The sequence below is a fragment of the Oryzias melastigma genome, linkage group LG13 (assembly GCF_002922805.2).
Source record: "Oryzias melastigma strain HK-1 linkage group LG13, ASM292280v2, whole genome shotgun sequence".
Lineage (NCBI taxonomy): Eukaryota > Metazoa > Chordata > Actinopteri > Beloniformes > Adrianichthyidae > Oryzias > Oryzias melastigma.
The window spans coordinates 20,951,296-20,975,048 of record NC_050524.1 but is presented as its reverse complement, the minus strand read 5'-3'; the positions used below and the strand labels follow the sequence as shown (position 1 = coordinate 20,975,048).

General features: G+C 38.4%; 1 protein-coding gene across 1 annotated transcript; it reads left to right on the top strand.

Annotated features, from left to right (window-relative positions):
- Positions 1-93: 93 nt before the first annotated feature.
- Positions 94-23,634, top strand: LOC112149312 (alpha-2-macroglobulin-like protein 1). The gene is made up of 36 exons (XM_024276954.2): positions 94-431; positions 551-731; positions 822-978; positions 1,146-1,198; positions 1,863-1,883; positions 3,360-3,525; positions 3,599-3,683; positions 5,059-5,197; positions 5,693-5,810; positions 5,929-6,038; positions 6,118-6,285; positions 6,400-6,624; positions 7,108-7,171; positions 7,298-7,443; positions 8,000-8,149; positions 8,300-8,452; positions 10,206-10,299; positions 10,392-10,593; positions 12,815-13,040; positions 13,238-13,364; positions 14,835-14,956; positions 15,167-15,218; positions 15,782-15,865; positions 16,118-16,294; positions 16,578-16,653; positions 16,993-17,149; positions 18,560-18,634; positions 18,726-18,888; positions 19,125-19,312; positions 19,427-19,639; positions 21,327-21,445; positions 21,862-21,952; positions 22,059-22,127; positions 22,205-22,310; positions 22,422-22,460; positions 23,404-23,634. Exons 1-35 carry the CDS (start codon positions 346-348, stop codon positions 22,457-22,459), a joined length of 4,401 nt encoding a protein of 1,466 aa, XP_024132722.1. The 5' UTR covers positions 94-345; the 3' UTR covers position 22,460; positions 23,404-23,634.
- The last annotated feature ends 119 nt before the right edge of the window (positions 23,635-23,753 follow it).

Sequence of the window (23,753 nt, the reverse complement as noted above, 5' to 3'; positions counted from 1 at the left end):
TAACGGGAGAGAGTGTAAACAAAGGGCTGATGGGAAAATTAGCGGAGCCAACTGTTGCGGTGACAGCCCCGCCCACAACCCAGATGAGCTTTTCTGAGGAACTCTCCTGTGGCGCCGCTGAAAATATGTCATAAAAAACGACGCAGGCTGTTTTATTTGTTTGGTAAAAAACTATGTTAGCATCGTTAAAAGACTAGTGGGAACGATTTTACAGTAAAAAACTATAAAGCTGGAGTGGGACTTTAAAGTCGTTTCACAATATCTGACAAGTGAAGGTGGGCGTGACTTCTGCAATCCAAAGCTATTTATCAGCAGTAGTTTCTGACCAAACTCAGTCAGTCCGTCATGGGTCTTCCTGGGATTCAGACCTTGACATGGACACTTTGTGTCCTCCTGTGCAAACTATCTCTGGGTCACGCTCAAGAAGAAATGTAAGTTTTTACAGTATTAAATGTATGTGTTGGTAAAGTATCACGTGGTTTGTTTTGTTGTTGTTGTCGATGCTAATGAGATAACTGCTGAATTTGCATGGGAATCGTTCTGCCTGCAGACAGTATATCGTGGCTATTCCTGGAGTTATTGAATCTGGAACTCAAGCCAAGTTCTGTGCGAGTCTCCTGAAGCTCAATCAAGCTGTGGACATGACTGTTGTCTTGAAGTATGGAGACAAAAACATGACTCTGTTTGAGAAGGCTTCAGACAAGAAATTTCATGAATGTGCTGAGTTTCAGGTCAGATTATGAGATTATTATTATTTTTTTTTCATGAAGCAGAAAGTGTTTCCATGTCAGCTCTGAACATATTTACTTTTTTTGTTATAGGCACCCACAGTGCAGAATGAAGAGGTGCATTTGCTGGAAGTATCGGTGCAAAGTAATACATTTCACTCCAAAAAATCCCAGAAGATTATGATCAAAGCCTTTCAGCCGAAACCGTTTGTCCAAACAGATAAACCAATTTATCTTCCCGGACAGACAGGTGAACACCTTCAAATTTATCAGATTTTTGTTTTATTTAAAGGAATGTGTACATTTTATGGTTTTAAGTTATTTTTCCATCATTAAAATAACCAGGTATTTAGTTGTAATCAGTTTTTTTTACTGTCACTTAAATGCAGAATTGTTTTCTCATCTTTTTTTTTCCAGTAAATTTCAGAGTTTTTGCATTGGACGGTAAATTAAGACCTGCAAGTCTGCTGGTAAGTTTTCACGTTTTCTCATTTTCCTGAGTGTTAACAAATGTAGTCTAAATGAGTAATGCAGTTTTGTAGTTTCTTTTATTGCTTTTAATTAGATATAGACACATTAATTTAGCAATTTAGCATGACTCAAGATGAAAAAGCCTTTACATAAATGCCAAATTTAACATTATTGAAACATATCAAACAAATAAATTTGTTATGTTTTACTAATTTTTGCATATTTGAGAATTTCTGGTGGAAATTAGATGTTTTGGGATAACCTGGTAAAACACACCATTTCTTTGCCAAAAATTTTGGTTGTTATTTATTACAATCTCCAAACAAATAAATGCAATTAAAAAATGCAATTTCTAGGAGTGCCTGCAGTTTTATCAGACTTTCAGGAATGTTAGGCTTCAGAATAACTGGGAAACTCTGATTTTTGTGGAGGAGTTGCGAGGAGTGAAACCACCAGCCTTTCAGTAGAAACCATTTGAATTAGTCAGAGCAGAGGCACTCTGCAGCTTTTCACATGTTCTATTTTTCTCTGCGAGCTGCAGCCCAGAAATGCCAGGTTACTCATGAACTGCTCTGATAAACGTGAAGTCAAACCTATTTTTACTTTAGCAATTACACATCAAAGTATATCTAGTAAATGTTGTGCTTCTTTTTTCTTCTACAGTTTGACGTCATTGAACTGCAGGTAAGACAACACAATAACTCTTTACTTGATAAATAATTCCCTCAACATTATATTTATCTTTTGGCTCAGTCAACAAGAAAAAAAAACACATTCTCAGAATGGCATTAATATGGTTCTTCTGTGAAAAACACAAATGATGTCTAGGTCAGCATGCTCAACGTATTTGTCCTATTCAGATTTTTAAATCCTTAACCCTACATAGCCATTCATGTCATATATTGGATACATGGATTTCTGAGACCACTATCTCAGTTGCATAATTCAAACTGTGCTTAAAACCCATTATATGTGGATGTTTTCTGCTCTGTAGTTGATCATCACTTCACAAGAGAAAGTAGAACTACATTTCTTACTCATTTCAAAATGGCTGCTTCCATAGAATCTCAAAAAACACTTTAAAGTTTTTGAGATTTGCTAATTTTCAAAACTTTATGGAGAAAATAACTCCTCTATTGTTATTCCTTTCTCTTAATGACTACTTGCTCCATTTAAAGTGCACAAGCTGTTTTGGTAATTAATTCTTTATAATTCAGTTACACCTTGTAAAAAAACGTGGACCAAATTTAAGTCAGTGGGTAGGTGAAGACGGACCATTTTTGTTCATATTTTTGCAACTTAAACTAACATTGTTGTGAGTAAAAACTTACCAAATCACCCAAGATGTCATAATTGGTACTATTTAATTCTTCGTAAAAATGATGTAGCAGCTCTTTTCTTTCTGATTTTTTTTCAAGCGGTTTGAAAAAATTTTAAATGCAAAAAATGTGGATGTTTTGCCACTTCTTAGATGCAGTAATCTGAAATGCTTCTCTAATTTTAAGTCCCTAAACTTTTTTGTTTTATGTGTAAAATCAAGAAATAAACAGTTAATATAATAATAGTAATGATAATGTGTTTATGAGTCATTGATTGACTAGTACTGACCGTAATGAAAGTTCCAGGGGCGGGGCTGCCCAGCTCAGCTCCAAAAGCCACGCCCCTTCAGAGGAGATTTAGGAAACAGTAGCTCCAGATCAACATGAGAAATAGCTTTTTAAAATATTTAGGTTGTGGGATTTGGTCAAAAACTTCATAATCATAATTAAGAAACTTCAAGGAATGTATTTTTTAAATAAAAAAAATGTCATGGGGGACTTTAATTACAGTTATATCAGCAATTAAATGATCTCTCAATAAACTCGCAGAAATGCAATTTTGCTTAATTTGTTTTCATCAGTGAAATCTTTTAGTGTGAGTTCTATAAATCAATAAAAACTTGATTTATTTATTAATTTACTTCAAGAACGTAATTTGAATCTTTCATTAATATGACCTGGAACTTTGGGCCCAGGATGATGTGAGTCCTCCAAGACACATCTTCCCAGAACTTTGACTTTGTGGTTCACGATCCACCCCTCTGCCTTGTGAACATTGCATTTTTATGTCAACATCTTTTGGTATGATATCAGTTTCATCATTCATCGTGTCATCAAACAGGATCCTCTTGGAAACAGAATTGGACAATGGCTCAATGAGACGTCGGATGGTAAAATATTAGAGCTGTCGTACTCCCTCAGCTCTGAGGCACGTGAAGGAATCCATCAAATCATTCTGTCAGTGGGTAAAGATAAGGTGTATCACAACTTCAAGGTGGAGAAGTATGGTACGTAAAGGTCTTACAAACTCATTCTGTTTCTATTTATTACATTCAAAAGACTTCTGTGTTTTTTTTTCAGTTTTGCCTAAATTTGAGGTCACATTAAATGCAAAAGATGAAGTAAGTGTCGGGCAGGAAGAGGTTGATGTAGAAGTTTGTGCAAAGTAAGTTTGAGTCTTCTCCATTGACTGTGTCTCAGAACTGGATCAAGTGTGTCAACCCATAAAAAAATTACTTACTTCGGGCTGCAACCAAATGAAGTTGATTCAATTACCATTTTTTCACAATACTTAGGCCACCATCTTGGAGCCATATGTTGTCAGTAAAGCCTTAGTCACATGCGCCCCCGCAGGTCAACCCCCATACGAGTGCTGAGCGTTTTTGGGTTGTTCAGGTACTTAGAGATTGTGGAAAGGAGGGACTGGTGTGTCGTGCAGTTCCCTTGAGGTTAGTGAGTCCATCTCATGAAACAGAACATAACATTGTCATGCATGGAATACGTTTATCGTGAGATACAGTAGTCGCGTTTTCATTAACTCTGAAATTTCGCAAATTGGAATTTCGATAATAAATTCTCCTAATGGAAACACCACAATTTCGAAAAAACTGGCATTTAAAAAAATAGTTTTTGCATTTAGAGGAGGTGGTATTTGAGGCGTATCAAAATAGACATATTTCACAAAACTGTAAATGGATTTTTTTTTTAAATAAATGCACTTCTTGGTATGAAGTGTCTGCTCTGAGCAGCACAGCGGGCGCATCGAGAGGTCCCACAGCATAACATAATAATCTTCTTAGAGGTACAACTTCATAATTTCTTCTTTACAAAAGTCTTCTAGTTCTTTGAAACTTCTGGGATGTCTGTTACACACTGCTCATTTCAGGTTTATCATAGATTTTCCATAATTTTTTTGACATATTCTAGGGATCTGTTCATGTCTGCGTCTTACCTCCTTCATCCTTACTGACATCAGTAGCATGTTTGTAGAAATTAAAATGGGCATAAACTATTTTTTTACCTGCAGACAGCCCGTATCCACCTGCAAGGGCAGTAGTGACTACGGCTTAAGCAGTGATTAGTTCAAATTGGTCCGAGTAATTGTTACCATAGAAACCACTATCACCAACATGGAGTGAACTTGATGGAAGTCCACACCCCCACCACTTCGAAAGCCTGCTAGCACAAAATCACCTACTTTTACTGAGGCATCTGAGTCTTCAGTTTAAAACTTGAATAACTTGAACTACAGAAACAATATTGTGGAAAAATGAGGATTATTAAGAACATGTTAAAAAAAAAGTTAGCGGAGCAAGAATGGTTATTCTGACAAATATAATGACTGAGTAATAGCTGTTTATTTCTCCATGGAAGTCTATGGGATTGTTGCTTTTTGGAGCCTGTGGACAGTGTCTTTTTGGAACAACAGGGGGAGGAGTCACTCAGTCCAGTTCTCTGATACAGTCAATGATCTTCAATAAAGAATTTTACACCCTTCTAAAACAAAGAAAGCCAAATACTTGGATTTTTTTTTTTAATAGGTACACATTCGGACAGCCTGTGCCAGGAACCGTTAAGGTTAAGATGTGCCGACCTATTATGCGCTTTTATTATGGTATGACATCAAACAAGGACGATTCTCCTGAGATACCTGAACTATGCGACACACAGACGAAGCAGGTATGGCTTGCAGGGTTTCGTTAAAAGATAATATTACTCCACAAATCTCTTCTACGACTGATTTTCTCTGTGCACTTTGAGCCCATGAAGGACAGCAGACAGGCTGACTGCAACAAAAATGACCTTAAATGAAGGAACATTTTCTCTTCATGAAAAAATTGATGTTAGTCTCCAACACCAACTAACAGAATTAATTATGAAATGGAAACAAAACTCATGATGTTTACATGTAATTCTTATTTTTTGAGTTGCAGATGGCCCAAAGTGATTTGGCTTTTGAAGGACAGACTTCAATAGATAGATTTGAGATGTCTTTAGATGTTTTGATGATGCACTACTAATGAATATTGAATAAAGGTGATGTTTTTAAACTATAAACAGAGCCATTAATGCTCATAACTGTTTGAGTTGCATCCACATCAGTGTTTACCAATTATCATGAATTTTAACATCATAACATGACCTGATGATACGTTGCACTGTTGTAATTCTCAGACAGATAAAAGCGGCTGCGCCACCCTGGAATTCAGTATGTCGACTTTCACTAGAATTGACTCAAAGGCTTGGCGAGATGACCTGGATGTGAAGGCCTCTGTAGAAGAGGAGGGGACAGGCGAGTGTTGATGCTTTTTATTTCAAAGGGGCATAGGATAGATGTTGCAACATTAAGATAGCAGACATAGAACCTCTGAAAATGATGATAGCTATATTTTTTTCTTTTTAATGTTTAGAGATTTCACTGGAACGGGCAAAGACAATCCAGCTCTCTTATGTTATTGGGAAGCTATCTTTCATTGACACTCCCAAGATTTACAACCAAAATTCAACTCTGGAAGGAAAGGTAAGTTCAGCTGGTTCTTTTAATATTTCATCAAACAGCTAGGTCATATTTAAATTTTAATGAATTGTTGGTTCCATAGGTCAAAGCTGTTCACTACAACAACACTCCCATAGTTGGAATGCAGTTACATGTGTTTTCTGGCTGGATGTGGTCGCCTAAAGAAGAGATCAGAGTTACGACTGATTCCAATGGTACCGCCCCTTTCTCAATTAGTACAAGTACATTTGCTGGTGACGTCAACCTCCACGTAAGTAAAGCTAAAGGCTAATTGTTGGCTAACATCACAATACTATAATGCATAAACATAAACTCTGAACTTGTCTTATCTAAAGAAATAAAAAAAAATAAACTTCTTTTTAAGGTAAGCGACAAAGCAACGCTGGAACACCCTCAATATCGACAAGTTTTTAATCAGTTAGGTTTTCACACCATTACCATGGCCAGGCCTCCTTCTCCTGATGCTGCAACAGCCAGCTCTCTGGAGATCAAGAGGGAGGGGTCCCTTTCTTGCAACAAGGATGAGGAGATCGTTATAAAGTACACCTTTGTGAGAGAGGCTCAGGGCTCAGTGGATGTCATGTATCTGGTGGGTATTCAGATACTGTAATGTGTTTGTAGATATATAATATCCACCTTTACAATTTAACATCAGATTCCCAACTTGTAGGCTTACACACTGCGTTTTATAGGTAGAATGTTTATAGTTTTCAATAAATACCATTTCACTGACCTGAGAATGATTATACTAGTTAGAATATAAATGACAACAAGTTAACTAGGAAAAAATCATGTCTTTGGATTGATGTGCAATTAGTCAACATCTGTAAAGGTTATTTAGGAAAACACAAGACTGTATTAAAAAAGCACAAATCCAAATGCAGAATCTTAGCAATTATGGTTTATTGCATAAGAAAAAAAAATCGAAATGTATACAAAATTACAGTGTGAAGGAGACTTAGTTCAGAAAATATCTAAAGACAATCTCAGATTAGATTAGATTAGATTATACAAAATTATGTTGTATTGCTGCCCATTGACCATTTGGTATTTTTTTTCTACAATTTTCTAGGTCTTATCCAAACAAGTCATTTACATGCAAGGGCATAAAACAATCCAGGTGCACGACGTGCCAGGTATGTAAACAGGGTTAAAGCATTATGTTTAGCACAGACTGCACCACAACCCAACATACTGTATGCTAATTATGCTAATGAAGGTACATTTGGTTGAGTCCCAGTTTTAAAACCTTTGTCTTGCAGTGAATCAGGGAGAAGTGTCGTTCACATTCAACGTATCTCCTGACATGGCGCCAAATGTCCAGATTGTTGCGTACGCCGTTCTCCCCAGCCAGGAATTCATTGCGCACCACGTTTTTCTGTCCACTGGGGACTGCTTCAAGAATGAGGTGAGTGTAAATAGAAAATCCACATGAGCTAAAGGAAGGTGGTTAGGTTCTAGGGAAGTCTTTCCAAAAAATGCACTTCTGTTCACTTCAGTAAATCTGTTCAGATAATAACAAACCCCCTCAATTCCACCATGTTAAACCTATTCTTCAGCAGCTCCACTGACTCCCCAACACCCCCCAGATATCAGGAAGACTAACCCTCTCCTGGTCTACAAATTTATAGCCCATTTCAAAAACTGGTCGTCTCACTTCAAACATTTTTGTTAACTTTTGTTGTTTCATTGTGGTTTTGATATCTAAGATGGTTTCTTTGTGCACACTTTGATTGTTTGTTCTTTTGTATTTTTATATTGACCTTAAGTGGTATTAAATGTATTAATACCGTGTTATTATTAAGGTGTAAAAAAAAAGCACCCCACTAAGCCTTAATCTGATGTTTGTGCAGAAAAATGGAAGATCTCAAACCATCTTACTAGTAAATATGGATTATCGTCACAGCAACCATTTGTTCTCCTAAAACGAAAGAAATACAGTCTGTGTTCTGTGTTTTTGCTAGGTGTCTGTAGAGTTTTCCCCCTCTTCAGCTGTCCCAGGAGAGGAGGCTGAAATGCAGTTGTCTGCCCACCCAAACTCACTGTGTGGTGTCAGCGCTATAGATCAGAGCGTGCTCATTAAGGAGCCAGAAGGTACCCTGGATGCAGACAAGGTAACTGCCTACTTTTAAAGCTAATTGAACATTCATGCGGTATGTGGTCCCCAATGGTGAAACATTTCCAATTTCAGCTTTTCAATAAAATATCACTTCTGGGATATGTTGTTGTCCTGTTGATCAGGTATTTACTGTTTTGATTTTCAGATTTATGAGCTTCTGCCTTTAAAAAGGACGTATATCCCTTATGAAATTCAAGAAATGCCAGAGTGTTTGCTTGTGAGACCAAAGAGATACCTTTTGCCAGCAGTACATGGACCTCATATGTTTGGACAGAATGATGCCTATGCAGTGTTCCAGGTCAGTATTTTCAACAGATTTTCAAGTGCAATCTGCAATGGTCCTGTGATTATACATGCTATGTGCTAAGGTTATCACATATACACTCACTGGCCACTTCATTAGGTACACCTTGCTAGTACCGGGTTGGACCCCCTTTTGCTATCAGAACTGGCATAATTCTATATGTCATAGATTCAGTAAGGTACTGGAAACTTTCCTCAGAGAGTTTGGTCCATATTGACATGGCAGCAGCACACAGATCCTGCAGATCCATGATGTCAATCTACCGTTCCACCATATCCCAAAGGTGATCTATTGGGTTGAGATCTGGTGACTGTAGAGGTTGTTTGAGTCCAGTGAACTCATTGTCATGTTTAAGAAACCAGTCTGAGAGGATTCCAGCTGTATGACATGGCGTGTTTTCAGAAGATGGTACACTGTGGTCATAAAGGGATGGTCAGAAACAATACTCATGTAGGCTGTGGTGTTGTAACCATGCTCAGTTGGTACTAAGAGGCCCAAAATGTGTCAAGAAAATATCCCCCACACCATTACACCACCACCAGCCTGAACCGTTGATAGAAGGCAGGATGGATCCATGCTTTCATGTTGTTGATGCCAAATTCTGACCCGACCATCCTAATGTAGCATAAATGGAGACTCATCAGACCAGACGATGTTTTTCCAGTCTTCTAGTGTCCAATACTGGTGATCCAGTGTGAATTGTAGCCTCAATTGCCACAGCAGAAATTGAGACTCATAAGACCAAACTACGTTTATCAATTGTCTATTGTGCAGTTTTAATGAGAGTGTGTGATCTCTACACTCAGTTTCGTGTTCTTAGCACCCGCTGAAGTCTTCTGCTGCTGTAGCCCATCTGTCTCAAAATTGGAAGTGTTGTGCGTTCAGAGATGCTCTTCTGCAGACCTCGGTTGTAACCAGTGGTTATTTGAGTTACTGTTGTCACTCTATCAGCTGGAAGTAGTCTGGCCATTCTCCACTGATCTCTGACATCATGAAGGCATTTCCGCCTAAAGATCTGCCGCTAAATTGATTTTTTTTCTTTTTTCTGCCATTCTCCTTAACCCTCGTGCTCTCTGATGGGGTCCAGATGACCCCACCCTTACATTGAGGTGTTAGTCCTTCCATGACAAAGGTGGACAAGTCTTCATGTCTGTCATTGGACACCAGTAAAGCTTCTAAATCAATGAAAAAAAAAAAAAGTTCAGCGCACAAACTTTTAATATAAACAAGCAGAAGGGTTAAACCGAGATGGTTTTGGGGGATATCCCAGTAGTTTCTGAAATACTCAGACCAGCCCATCTGGCATGAAGACCATGCCATTTATAAAGACATTTAAATCACCTTAATTCCTCATTCTGATGCTTGGTTTGAACCGTAGTCGATCTCCTTGACCAATGCATAATTGTATTGAGTTTCTGCCATGTGATTGGCTGATTAAAAATTTGCTGAAATGAGCCGTTGGACAGGTGTGCCTGATAAAGTGGTCAGTAAAGGTAACCGTGCACTTAATGCAGGCAGAATAGAGCATCATGGGATCTTAATTCCATATCTGGACTTAAAAAGTGTTTTTTTTAGTTGTTGTTGTTCCTGCTTATAACGTACAATTTGGCACCTTACAGTTCTTTGCAAAACATTTCTCATTTTATAGCTACATTTTTACGTTTTTTTTCCCCTCACATCTAACTTTTTCACAGATGGTTTAACCTCTCTAAACTTGTTCTTGGTGTTTGTGTTGACGTTTTTTTAGAACACAGGACTGAAGATTGCAACAAACTTGATTTTACAAGTACCCAAATGCCTCAAATTCAAGGGGAGGGAGTACCATATGGGAATGGATGGAGGTACAGAGAAATGTTGTAAAAAGTGTCACATGACAACAATTTGCTACGAATGAAATGATTGTCAAACTATTTCCTTGTTTTTTCTGGTATAGGTTTCTATAGAGATCGCCTAAATGGGCCCCTTATTCCTCAAATGAGCATGAGATTAGGTTCACCAGGTCCAGCTGGAGCTGTTCCTGAAGCACAGACCGGAAGTGCTGCTATTGCTTACGACTCTGCGCCAAGTCCTGAACCAGTAGAAACAGTCCGCACATTTTTCCCTGAAACATGGATTTGGGATTTGGTGGAAGTAGGGTAAGTCTGAAGATAAAGAATTTATCTGTGATTTTAAAAATGTAGTAGTTCTTACTGAGTGTATAAAACAAGGAAACACAAACTTAACTCCTCTAATAATTTAATATTTGTATAAGTGTTGGGAATCATTTTCAGTTTAAATCATTTTCAGGACCCACTCCAATGCTGTTTTTGTTGTTTTGATGTTCTTGTAACGCATTCTCATTCCCAAGTTGTCACATATTGACGTTTGGTTAAGGACCATCCACGCCACTTTTTGACGTTTTGGGTGTCCCCAACTCGTCATTTTTTGATGTACTGGCTGTTCCTATTAAATCACAGGGCCCCAACCTCCGGGCCACAAACCAGAATCGGTCCAGTACCGCAACGCATAGCGCACCTGTACTCAACCGGACCAGATGAGGTGGTACCGGATCCGAACCGGTACCATATGCGTACCAGTTAAGGTTAGGGTACCGGTACAAGGCCTGTCCCGAGGACCAATGCGCATCCGGTAACACATGCGGTGCTGCATCCGGTTCCACACCCTTGATTTTACGAACAGCTTACATTTAAAAAAACGACAAGTTGGGGACACCCAACTCAAAAAGTAAAGCAGAAGGGGCCTTAGCTAAACATCAACATGTGACGAGTTGGGGATGAGAATGTGTTGGTTCCTGTAACATTTTCCTCATGATAAAGGACAAATATAAAGAAAAGTTAATGTCTCGAGTGGCGTTGTATGACCTTCAGGTTCTACCCATCCTCACTGCCCACCTCTTTACTTGCCCCTGTTCTTGCTCGCATTTGACCCAGGCTAGTCAGATCTGCATGTGATAAATTGATGTAAAAAAAGAAAAACACTTATTTCTGAATGTTTTCTTTTGGTTTTATCTCCATAGCACCCATTTTATGATTTGTTCACAAGGGGATGCCGACGTGTCAACATTAAGTTTTAGAAGAATAGGCAAAAGTAAACTTTAGGATTTCCTTAGCAATGGAGTTTTTTTTTTGCTAACCATGGCTACATTCCTAATATGTTCATATCCTGTGTTATCATTTTGCCACAACTTCCTATAAAATGTTAAAGTAATAGGGGACCGTCAATTTTGCGAATTCACCACATGCAATCTATGCAATATGTAAAACTTCTAATTGCAACATTTTTTTTCCCAATTGCTTCCCAATGATGCTATAGGAAGTGTTTGAAAATCTATAGGATGAATTTTCGTTTGCACCTGGTGCTAAAGATGTTTTTTTTGTTGTTTTTTTAATTCAAGATGGCGGTCTCTTACCAGGGTTGAAGAAGCTTTGTTGTAGACTTAAGTTGACGGCATATGTGTGAAAATTGCTTCTTTTTCGTATAATATATGAATTTGTAAAAATCGCCAAATCTTAAAATTTGCCACAAAATGGCTGCCTAGCCTTGGGTCATTTGGCCATCCCATAATCATTTCAAAAAATTTTCAAGATATTCATTGTGAGTTTTGGTTCTGTTAGGTTATTTAATAAAATAAATAATTTTTTTGGCACCATGAGAGATTTTCGGCCAATTTATTTATTTTTTTACGGTCGCTCGCCAAGATGTCATTGTCTTGGTAGAGTCGGGGTGTCATCGCTAAGCCCAAAATTCACTTTCACTGGGTATTAGGTGTGCAAATTTGAAAAAAGCTTATATGTGCCACATACAAACTACCGTCGTCTAACCACAAGCTCTCTCCAATCTGACACACTTGTGGACTGTACGTCTTTAATCTTCTCGTCTGAGGTGGCAGCTGGCCCAAAACTGTAGGTCTGGATAGCTCCCATACTACTTGTCATTTTTGTTAAACAGGGAATAATGAGTTGGGGGTGTGGGGAGTTGTAAGCTAGCAGGAGACGTCCCTTGAGGCAGCCGTATGAGCTTCAAAGGATGCCTTGAATTATTAGTGAATGAGCGCAGGCTTACTCCACCCCAACAGTCCCACCCACAACCCTCTAAGAGGAATTTGTTATGAACTACTGCTGCTCTGCAGAAGCTTTTATCCAGAAAACGACACTGGTTTTTGGATTTTGTCTAAAAACAACAACATCAGGATCAAAAGACCACTGGAAACACTTATTGGAGTGAGACTTTAATGCCAAAAAACAAATTTGAAAAAGAATTGACCAAAATATTATTATTTTTTCTGGAAGTAGATTGACTTTAGTCATACAATTTGTCCATGCTCTGCTAATGCGTTACATTTTTTTGCTGATCAAGGGACTCTGGAAAAAAGACAGTGACCCACACTGTTCCTGACACCATCACCACATGGGAGACGGAAACCTTCTGCTTGTCCTCTCAAGGTTTTGGTCTGGCTCCTCGACAGAAGTTCACCGTTTTCCAGCCCTTTTTCCTTGAGCTGACGCTGCCCTACTCCATCATCAGGGGGGAGAACTTTGAGTTGAAGGCAACAGTCTTCAACTACCTGAGCAGCTGCATCATGGTAGTGAATGACTTTCTCTGGCTTCAGCGTGGTGGGGTTGTTCTTGTGACAGTCCAGCACTCGTCGCTGTTTACGTGATAATGATGTTGCATTTGTTTTTATTTCACACCCTATGCTCTGTAATTGGGTTGAACAGGCTTGTTTTGACAGTCTTTTCCAGAGTCCCTAATCAAAGCGCTATTGTGTTTTTGTGACAGGTGAAGGTGACTCCGACCCCCTCGTCAGACTACACCCTCACTGCCCTCTCTGGGGACCTGTACACATCCTGCCTGTGTGGGAATGAGCGCAAAACCCTTCGCTGGAACTTGGCTTCTGTAGCACTAGGTGAAGTTCTGACTTTAATATCTGTCTTTGGTCTTTTTCACTGATCAACTGAAGTCCTTAGTCACATGCGCCCATACGGGGGCGCTAGGTGAATTCACATCGAACGCTGCTTGCTTCCTGCCTGAGCTTGACACCATGACCACATGTGGGAGGAGCTACCCGTAAATGTTTATTAGGATGATCGCTATAAGGAGCGGTGTCTGTGGATATCTCACTTAGAATGTATGGAAGACACAGATGATGTTGAGAAATCAGGTTCTACAAAAACATCGGTTATACGTCTCCATGTTTGGGTTTATGTGATCATTTAAAGATTTTCCCGGTACCAGGGGATTCTTATCTCACTCCAGGAGCTGTGGCTGGATGACAGCCACTTCCACTGTGTTTCTGTGTCTCTGTGGGTTAGCTTAAAGGCTCGCTGTCTGGTATTAACCCAAGGGGGATAATAAAATTAGGGGACCTTTTTCCTTTCTTTTTGTCTTAATGAGACAGCTTTCTTACCCCGCAGCAGCCTGCCTGCCAGCATATCGAGCAAGTGAGCTCCGCCGCGGGAGCGAAAGCCGGCGATCTGTCCAGAGCGCATCCCGCCTTCGCCCCAAAGTAGCCGGATGAGCTCTGGCAACCCTGCGGCTCCAGCGGGTTAAGGAAATAGATGGAAGTTCAGGACAAAAAAGGTTGCTTTGGATTAATATTCTACCCGCTGATCTTCTCAGTGGGTAGAATTCTGGCCACGTCGCTCAAATTGAGCTGCTGCCAGTCCGCCGCGCTGCGCCCGTCACTCAAAACGTGCCGCCGGACTTCCGATTGTCTCAATTCGCGTCTAAAACTGGCTGCCTCTGCCGCCTAATTTGGGTTCAGTGTGAATGCACCTTAAGGGGAGCACAGGTGTGTCCTGCAGTTTACTTAAGACTCGTACAGCCGCCTCAAGGAGAATTATGATTGTTTGTGGTAATTGTAGAAAAAAATAGAAACACTTATGAGATGCTAGTGATACTGACATACTTTCCCACAACACTAGTCGTTAGCAAGATGCAAGCACTGGCTTCTTCCTGACCGTGTACAAATTCTGCACAGACGGAATGTCCATATGAAATGTGAGTGCACGTAGGATATCCTCACAAACTACTCTGTCCAATTTGCTTATTTCTTACAGCCAGGCTGCACACAAGGGGCGTGCAACTAACACGTGAACATCACTAATAACTCCTTTGCAGCTTGAAAAAATGAAAAATACTTACAACACGTCTGCATCTCACCTTATTATCCTTACATTATGTAAAGGCAGTATGCCTGTTGAAAAAAATCTTGATGAATAGATTCTCTCTATGGGTAAAGTAAGTGGTGTTCAATCTTAAAATTCTGTGCAGGCTTCCTGTTAGTTGGGACTAAGACTTTAGACAAATACTCTACACAGATGAACAGTCCTAACATGTTTGAAGCAATGAGGTCAACATTTGTGTGTACTTTCAGGGGTTATGAATGTGTCGGTCAGTGCCGAGGCTGTACCTTCCCATGCTTCATGTAACAACGAGATCGTGAAGGTCCCAGAGAGAGGCCGCATCGACAAAGTCACCAGATCTCTTATAGTCAAGGTTTGTTCTGACTCTTTTCAGCCTGAACTTGAGCAGACAAAGATGACCATAGATAGATAGACAGCTCCACTTATAATTTTTCCTTATATATTTTATGGTAAGAAATCCTTCATTTTAGTATTGGTTAACTATGCAGAGGATGTCAGACATTTGATTGACGAAGATTTGCGACTAACCAAACAGTGCCTATCATTTTGTGCTCTCTCTCAGGCTGAAGGAGTTGAGGTAACAAAGGCTTACAACTGGCTGTTGTGTCCAAACGGTAAGTTGCTGTAAACTAAATGATGCGAAAAATATATTTTTTCTTCTATGTTTCATTACTAATGTGTCCATTTGTCATGTAGCTAAGATATTTTGTTCTTCGTATAAAGTTTTCGACTTCCAGTTTAGTCCACAAGTAAATATGTTTGTGTAGTTTTTTGCTTAAAAGTCTTTTCACATTTGAAAAACACTTTAAAACAACCTAACTAATAGCTTTTCAGTCTCATGTAATGACAGACAGTAAATCTTAATTATCTTGTAAAGACATTTGATCATGAAAAGTAATTATGCAGATATATAAATGTATGCATTTAGTACATAATTTTTCCAATAATATGAGCAATATACCTAAATGTGAGTGTATTCATGTAATTTCTAGGTTTATTTTGTTTTAACAGATCAGGACATCACAGATTATTTAGGAGATCTTACCAAGACAAATTCTACTAGATTTTTTTTAATAATAACAGCAAAAAACAACTTATTTTCTATATTTTATAACTTAAAATATAACAAAGTCAGTGTAATAATTTATGTTTTGTGAAATAATTTTTATTTCTGCAGGAAACGCTTTGACAGAGACGAAAGAGATCCAACTTCCTGACAATGTGATTGAGGGATCTGCCCGTGGGACCGTATCAGTTCTTGGTAAAGCAACACATTCACTGAAACTTTGATAACATGTCAAGAACACGGGGCATGCTGAGATTCATGTCTAATTTTTGTTCATCTTTATTTTTTATTTTGACCGCATAGTTAAAACAAATCCTGTCTGAAATTAGAACCATTCAGGTCAAGCTGACAGAAATCTTTGAAAAAAAAATGGGGGAAGAGGCTGAGATCAATCCCTCTCAAACACAAAAACTTCTTTACCTTTTTTATCTCACTGTTTTCGTGAAGGCGACATCCTGGGCCGTGCGTTGAAGAACCTGGATGGACTACTGCAGATGCCGTATGGTTGTGGAGAACAGAACATGGCTCTGCTAGCTCCTGACATCTACATCCTTCATTACCTGAAAAGCACCAACCAGTTGACCCCAGAGATCACCGAAAAGGTGTCTCGGTTTTTGAAAAGCGGCAAGTATTTCTCAGATTTGTAAAATTTAACTTTGCTAAACAGCTTTTCTAGAATCAACAGCATTTTTTTTCTGTCCCGTTCCAATAATCTATCGGTTTATTTGCAGTGTTTCCAATAGTCTTTTAATTATAATTATGCTGTTTCTAGCCAACATCTACAAACGTGTTGTTTTCTAGGATATAGTTTCTGCAGAGCGGCAGGAGTTCATTAGAAATTTATTTTTAAGTTGTGGGCAGGACTGTTGACATTTGTGTTTATTCTGTATCTGTGTTTTTACTGCAGGCTACCAGAGACAGCTGAACTACAAAGACAGTGAAGGGGCTTACACCACATTTGGATCAGGACCAGGCAACACATGGTGAGAACACTGCAAGGAAAATGTTGTGTAACTGTCCTGTTGAGTTTGAGTCAAATCAATGACTCACAAGTTAAGTTTATTTAAACATGCAGGTTACTTTGCACTATCTGGGTAGCTGACTTGGTGACTCATTAAAACTTGAGTCAGTAAAAGGAATCGAGTTTACCATCATGCTCAAGGTGTATGCCAGCGTACTCAAGTCTGTTTTATTCTATTATGAAACTCCTTTATTCCATGAAAGCTATCTAAACTTCTCTGGAGTTCGGGTTGTTTTAATAGGAGTGCCATAACTTATATAAATGTTGCTCACAGAGGGTTCCTGTTTTTGGGTTTCATCAGGCTGACTGCGTTTGTACTGAGATCTTTTTACAAAGCTCAGTCTTTCATCTTCATCGATGAAGATAAGATTCAAGAATCCAGGAGTTGGCTTGAAAGAAAACAAACTGAGAATGGCTGTTTTGCACAATCAGGAAAACTCTTCAACAACAGAATGAAGGTAAGACTAGTCAGAACAATCCCAAATGTTAATCTAGACAGAGTAGGTTTTGGTTGTAGTTGTTTAACTATGATCTATGACTGTATATGAGAACTGGACTGAGTGACCCCTCCTCTCTGGCATTCCAAATAGGAATCCAAAATTCTAAAGACTTCTCTAGAGAAATAAACAGTTATTCATACTCTAATTGTCAAAATGACCATTCTTGCCCTGATACCGTTTTTAATATAATGATAATCCTATTTTTTTCCATTATATTTTGTCTGTAGTTCAAGTTATAAACTGACCAATGAGATGCCTAAATAAAATTAGGTGGTGCCTGCTGGGCCCCACCCCCAACATCCAAAAACATTTGACAGATTTCATGTAGCCTGCTTTGAAATGGTAGGGGTGTGGCCTTCCAACAAGCTCACTCCTGATTGGTGAGAGTGGTTCCCATAAAAATGTTGACCCAGACCGACTCGGTCCAGTCATTGCTTACTGACGAGGTCTGGTTTCCAAGATGTTTAAAAAAAAACTTCATTTTGTTGGAGCTGGAAGTAAACCATTATTAATGGGTGATGTCACACTCAGTCATTCCAGTTCTCCAACACAGTCAATGGTCCAGCCATACGTTCAATTGATGATGCTGTTTTTTTTTTTTTTTTTTTTCAATTTTAGCAAAAAAACACAAACATATATTGCTTTAGGAATATTTCTCTGTTTGTTTAAAGACCCACTCAAATAAAAATAATCTTTTTGTGTTTTTAACACATTTTTGTTGCATTTTTCTCATAGTAGAGGTCCTACTGTATATAAAACAATCTACAATTAAAACTACTTTTCTGAGTATTTCTTAATTCAAATCAGAAGCAGATGAAAACCAGATGCTTGAAAAAGCTCAGACTAATAACGCAGTTACGGAAATGGGAGTGCCAAAGTACCCCCCTTCCCCTGCGCGAACCCTCACCCGCTCATGCTTAGGAGTGAGTTGTTCAACTCTCGCACTGTAGCGAATTGCGATTCTGGTTTAGAACTGTACAGCTGGATTGATCCAATATTGTTCAACATTATTTTAGGGCCGCTAATGTTAGCTTGAGGCTAAAAGCTCAAATGGAGCTCTCAGCAACAGGGAGGAGACAAAGCTGGGTTGATTTGCCCTAACAGTCCCGCCCACAAACCAGAATTGTATTTCCATTGAGCTACAGCTTAAAATATGTCTTTAAAAAACGCATAATCATAATTAAAAGGTCACTGGAATTGATTTTACTATAGAAACAAATATAGTTGGAGTGGGACCATTAAAGAACCTCCAGATTAATACAAAAAAAAATACATCAGCCTGTATGGAATTTAAATAAACACAAGCTCAAGATTCAAATGTAAGAATTCTTCACCTTAATGTATTTCTCTTTGTTTCAATTTCTGCAGGGTGGAGTGTCAGATGAGGTTACTCTAAGTGCTTATATCACTGCTGCCTTTTTAGAGATGAAAATTTCCCCAAATGTATGTAAAATACACATTTATCAGTGGAATCTTTTTTACATATCATAAGGACTTAACCATTAATATTTATTTTTTTTACTTAATGGAAAAGGACCCCGTTTTGAATAAAAGCCTGTTGTGCCTCAAGAACTCCTTGACCGACCTCAGCAACACCTACACCACAGCTCTTCTGGCTTATGTCTTCACGCTGGCAGAAGACATGGAGACCCGTGATCATCTTCTGAAGCAGCTTGACAACTCTGCAATAAGAGAAGGTCCACAATACACAACAAATGCTGCTGATGTTTTACCTTTTTGTTCCTTCATATGAACTCTGTGGACTTCAAAGATGATGCCTGACAATGGATATTAAATGTTGAACAACATTAATGTCAAAACGAGTTATTTTAGTGGACAGTAAATGTAATCAGATGGTTGTATGAACCCATCATCTTGACGTCATCTCACAAACCCCGACACAGATGGACATGTGAATGCTTCATTCCTTTAGGGGGGTTCCTGCACTGGTCACAGACAGAAACAGGGATGTTTGATTCTCTCTCGGTGGAGATCACCTCATACGTGCTGATGGCCAAACTTGGTGCATCTCCTACCTCTGAAGACCTGGGCTACGCCTCCAGCATTGTCAGGTGGCTGTCAGGACAGCAAAACTATTACGGAGGATTCTCTTCCACTCAGGTGTTACACTTTAGTGATCTTGTTTTTTGTTCTGTAAACAGTCCTGAAGAAAATGTCTCTATGTGAAGTCAGTCCGGGTGTTGCTGTAACCTGTAATGTGTCCTGTAATTGAAGGACACAGTGGTGGCCCTTCAGGCTCTGGCCCTGTACTCCAGCCTGGTGTTCACTCCAGGCGGTTCAAGCACGGTCACCCTTCAGTCTCCCGGCGGCCAACTTATGCTCCACGTAAATCCAGACAACAAGCTTGTGTACCAGGAGAGCGTGCTGCAGAAAATAACAGGAAGCTATAACCTTGAAGTGAAAGGATCTGCGTGTGCTGCAGTGCAGGTCAGTGGCAGAATCTGCAAGATTCTGATGAAAAAAAGAGAGATTTGCCTTTAGAACACATGTCAAAGTCAAGGTCCGGGGGCCGGATCCGGCCCGCTGGAAAATTCTATTCGGCCCTCCAGATCCTTTTATTTTATTCTTATTAATGGCCCGATGTTATCTTGTGTTTCTAACTTGTATAATTTTGATAAAATATATTTTTATGAAGTTTAAAATATTGAAAGTTATTTAAGGTTTAAGTTGATTTATTCTGGAATAATATTCCTGCCTTTTAATTATTCATAATTATGTGAAAAAGTCACAGTTTAAATGTTTAAATATTGACATTCCACAAGCTTTTTAGACTGTTTTGGCATTTACTAAGATTTGTTTTTAGGCTATTTTGGAATTTAGCTAACATTTCAGCTACATGCTAGCTATTTTGGATAATTTAGGCTTTTCTTTTTACATTTTTAGGCTGTTTTAGAGTTTAGCTCATGTTTATACACCAGCTGTTTTGGCTAATTTAAGCTTTTTTTTCATTTTTTTAGGATATTTTGAAGTTTAGCTATTTTTTCAGCTACATGCTAGCTATTTTGACTAAAATAAGTTTTTTTTTGTTTGTTTTTTTAGGCTAATTTGGCATTTAGCTAATATTTTAGCTGGCTATCAGCTTCAGTATTTTCCGCTATCAGCTTCACCTTGTTTAGCCATCAGCTTCAGCATTTTTCGAGATCAATTTCAGCATGTTCAGCTGCCAGCACTAGTATCTTCGTCGTCCAAATTCAACTTTCAGCATTCACACTAGCATTATTGCAGGTATATAATGCTATATATGTAGTTCATAATTTTGTTAAAACTTTGTTATAGAGTGTTCAATAAAGGTTTCTATTCTGTTCGGGCTTTGATATAAGCTGTGTTTTGGATATTGGCCCCATGTGCGATTGAGTTTGACACCCCTGTTTTAGAAGGGCCTTAGTAAAAAGGGTTAGCATTGTCTCTCAGAAAGAATGTTACGGTTATGTCCCGCTTTAGTCTGAGGAGGGAGAAAATAAAAATAGAGGCCAAAAACTGACTTAAAAATGTGTTTAATGATATGTAAGTGCAAGAGTTTTGAATGACGCACATTTACATAGACTTTTCATTGGAACTTGCCTCTTGAACGCGTGTTTCCGAACCCGGTGTGAGCGTAGCATTGGCCCTAATTTAGATATCTGAACACGCTGTGACACCCAAAATGCATTCCAACACATCTGAACATTGACTTAACATTAAAACTAGACATCCCCTGCCATATGAATCACATTGGGTGTGAATGCAACCTAAAGTAGGATGAGCACGAGTTTGCTCCACCCCCTCAACAACAAAAATAGAGCAGAGTATAGCAAAGAGAGGGTTTTCTTACATCTGCATTGACATTTGATTAGTCTCAGCAATTAACATGACTTACCTCAAAAACGTCAATAAGTAGTTTGTATGATCTCATATTAAATTAAACCTTTACTTATTAAAAAAACACTTCTCATTCATTGTGCAACTCAAAGCACTTCATAATTCAGTCATTTCTTGTCTGAATTGTCTTCTCTTTCTTCCAAACAGGAAAGAAAAATAACACCTTTTTTATTGCTGAGGTTGTAAATCCGACAGTTCTTCTTGACTTAAATTACCTTTATGACAATTGACTCTTTGTTTACATCCTCTCTTGCAGATTTCTCTCTTCTACAACATCCCCACCCCCAAAGAGACAAACACCCTGAGCGTGAAGGTTCTAGCAGAACCGGACTTATCGTCTAAGAGACCCAAAGTCACTCTGAAGCTCACGTCCCTGTAAAGATTCAACACACGTTACACACACAACTGTAGATTATACCTCAAAGTGGTTTCTGCTGGTGACTTTTACACTAAAACTAAACCGTTTGATTTGAATATTAAACCATTTTTTTTTATTTATCTGTTATTAAATATACTATTTATTAAATAAAGCTTTAATGAAATAGTAGTTTTGTTCCAACCTTCTCCTATATTATTTTTCATTTATTTCAGTTTATATCTGCTCTGTTTGATGTTATATTTATTTATACAATTTATCACTTATTGTTCATATGTGTAGTTAGTTTTGTTGTCATTTTAGTGCTGTGCATGTGATTGTTTAGGATTTTCATTGTATTAATTTCTTTTATTTGTCTTCATTTTTGAAAATCTTTTTCAGTGTTTTCATTGGCCGTGTGTTTATCTCTTTTTAGTTACACTGGGAAAGAGACAAACACAAACATGGTGATCATAGATATCGCAATATTGTCTGGATTTACACCAAATGTGAAGTCTTTGGAGACGGTAAGTTAAATCTTTGTTTCTGCGGGTTTCTTTTTTATTTCTTGAATGATAAAGCTCAGGTACATTTAGGAACAGTCACTGAAGTCTCGGGTTTTGCTCTTTGCAGCTTAAAACAGCTCTGCTTGTGGATCGTGTGGAGCATAAAGACGGCCATGTTTTGGTTTACCTTACAGAGGTAAGATGAGGCTACAGAATAACTCTAGAGTTGAGTTTGTGTCCTCGTTTGTAATCTGTGTTGCGGTTTGTGTACAGATGCAGAAGGACGTTCCCATCAACCACAGTCTGGTTCTGGAACAGCAGCACGTCGTGCAGAACCTCAAGCCTGCTGTGGTCACACTCTATGACTATTACCAGCCAAGTAAATCATTTTATTACAAAAGATCGGATCAATAAACTAAAACCTGTTTCATTTCAAGTTTGAAGAGAACACTTAATGTGTCATTTAACTCGTCCTATTTTCTGTTTAAAGGTGAGCGAGCTGAGGCCGAATATACTTTCCAAAACTGAGGTAAGAGACTTGAAACATGAAACAAGGACATTCTATTTATGTGGGTGTGTTTGTGTATATTTTAGTGTTTGCTAAGTGTGTGTTTAATGTATACATGTGTGTTTGTTTGTACTTATATTTGTGTTTGTTTTTTCTGGGAGTACGGTGTTTGTGTGTATGTTTGTGTGTATTTTGGTGAGTGATTATGTGTATATGTGTGTTTGTGTGTACTTTTTGTCAGTATTTCTGTGTAGGTGTTAGTATGTACATGTGGTTATGTGTATATTTCTATGTCAGTGTGTTTGTAAGCGTTAGTGTGTGTATTTGTATGTATTTTCGTATGTTTATGTGTATGTGTGCGCATGTATTTGTGTGTTATGTGTGTACTTATGTGTGTATATTTGTGTTTAAAGATATGCGTGAATTTTAAAGATAATATTTAATTCTGCTGTTTTTAGTATTAGGTAAACTTATGACAGACAAAACAAATAAACTTACTACTGTTTAAAATTACCCATAACCCCCCAGAGTGTTGTCCTGCAGTTTCATCAGGTACCACTTGGGGGCGACATTTAGCTGTTGCAGACTCTTGAGCACAATTGTGCTTAATGTTTAGTTTTCCTTAAGTCCATCGGCTGATGTCCTCCTGTCCATGGGTTGGATGCCAAAGAAAGTCGCCACAGCAAAGATGCCCCTCCCACAGGGCGGGTGCCTACCTCTGATTACAGGAACAACTGGAGTCTAAAGTCACTGTTTGACTCCAAACCATGAAGAAAAACTTAACCAAACCATCAGTTTAAACCATCTGAGTGATTCTGCTGCTGAGAGCTTTGCATTGTTGTGTCTTATTCTATAGTAATTGGTTGTTTAATTCTAAAATATTGTTGTCTCCTCCTTCTGTTGCTTACAAACCTAAAAATGAAAAAATAAATAGATTTACATTTTCTTTCTCACTTGTTTTCAGGACTCACTGCTGCACTACCGCTGAGCCTCCAGCAGGAGACGTTGAGGATCACTTTTGTAAAAAAAAAAAAGTTTTTAAAAGTTCAGTAAAGAGATAGTCATGAATGAAGTTAATGCTTTCATTTCTATGATCCACTTAGTGTGAACGAGTTGAAAAGAAAAGTGTAAAATGTTTTGAAAGTATGTTTATGGCCAAAAAAAGGACCAAATAAAACATGTGTTGGTCATCTGATTTGTTCTGCAGTTCTTTAACTCCAAACCTACTGAACAAAAGAGAATAAACAATCATCTAAAGTAGGATGTCCAATTGAAACAGCACACGTATTAACACCAAAGACCACATACATACAT

Coding starts and splice junctions, on each gene's coding strand:
- LOC112149312 (XM_024276954.2), top strand. CDS start 346: ATGGGTCTTCCTGGGATTCAGACCTTGACATGGACACTTTGTGTCCTC. Junction 14,957..15,166: donor CCAGATCTCTTATAGTCAAG/GTTTGTTCTGAC, acceptor GCTCTCTCTCAG/GCTGAAGGAGTTGAGGTAAC. Junction 18,635..18,725: donor AGATGAAAATTTCCCCAAAT/GTATGTAAAATA, acceptor TTAATGGAAAAG/GACCCCGTTTTGAATAAAAG.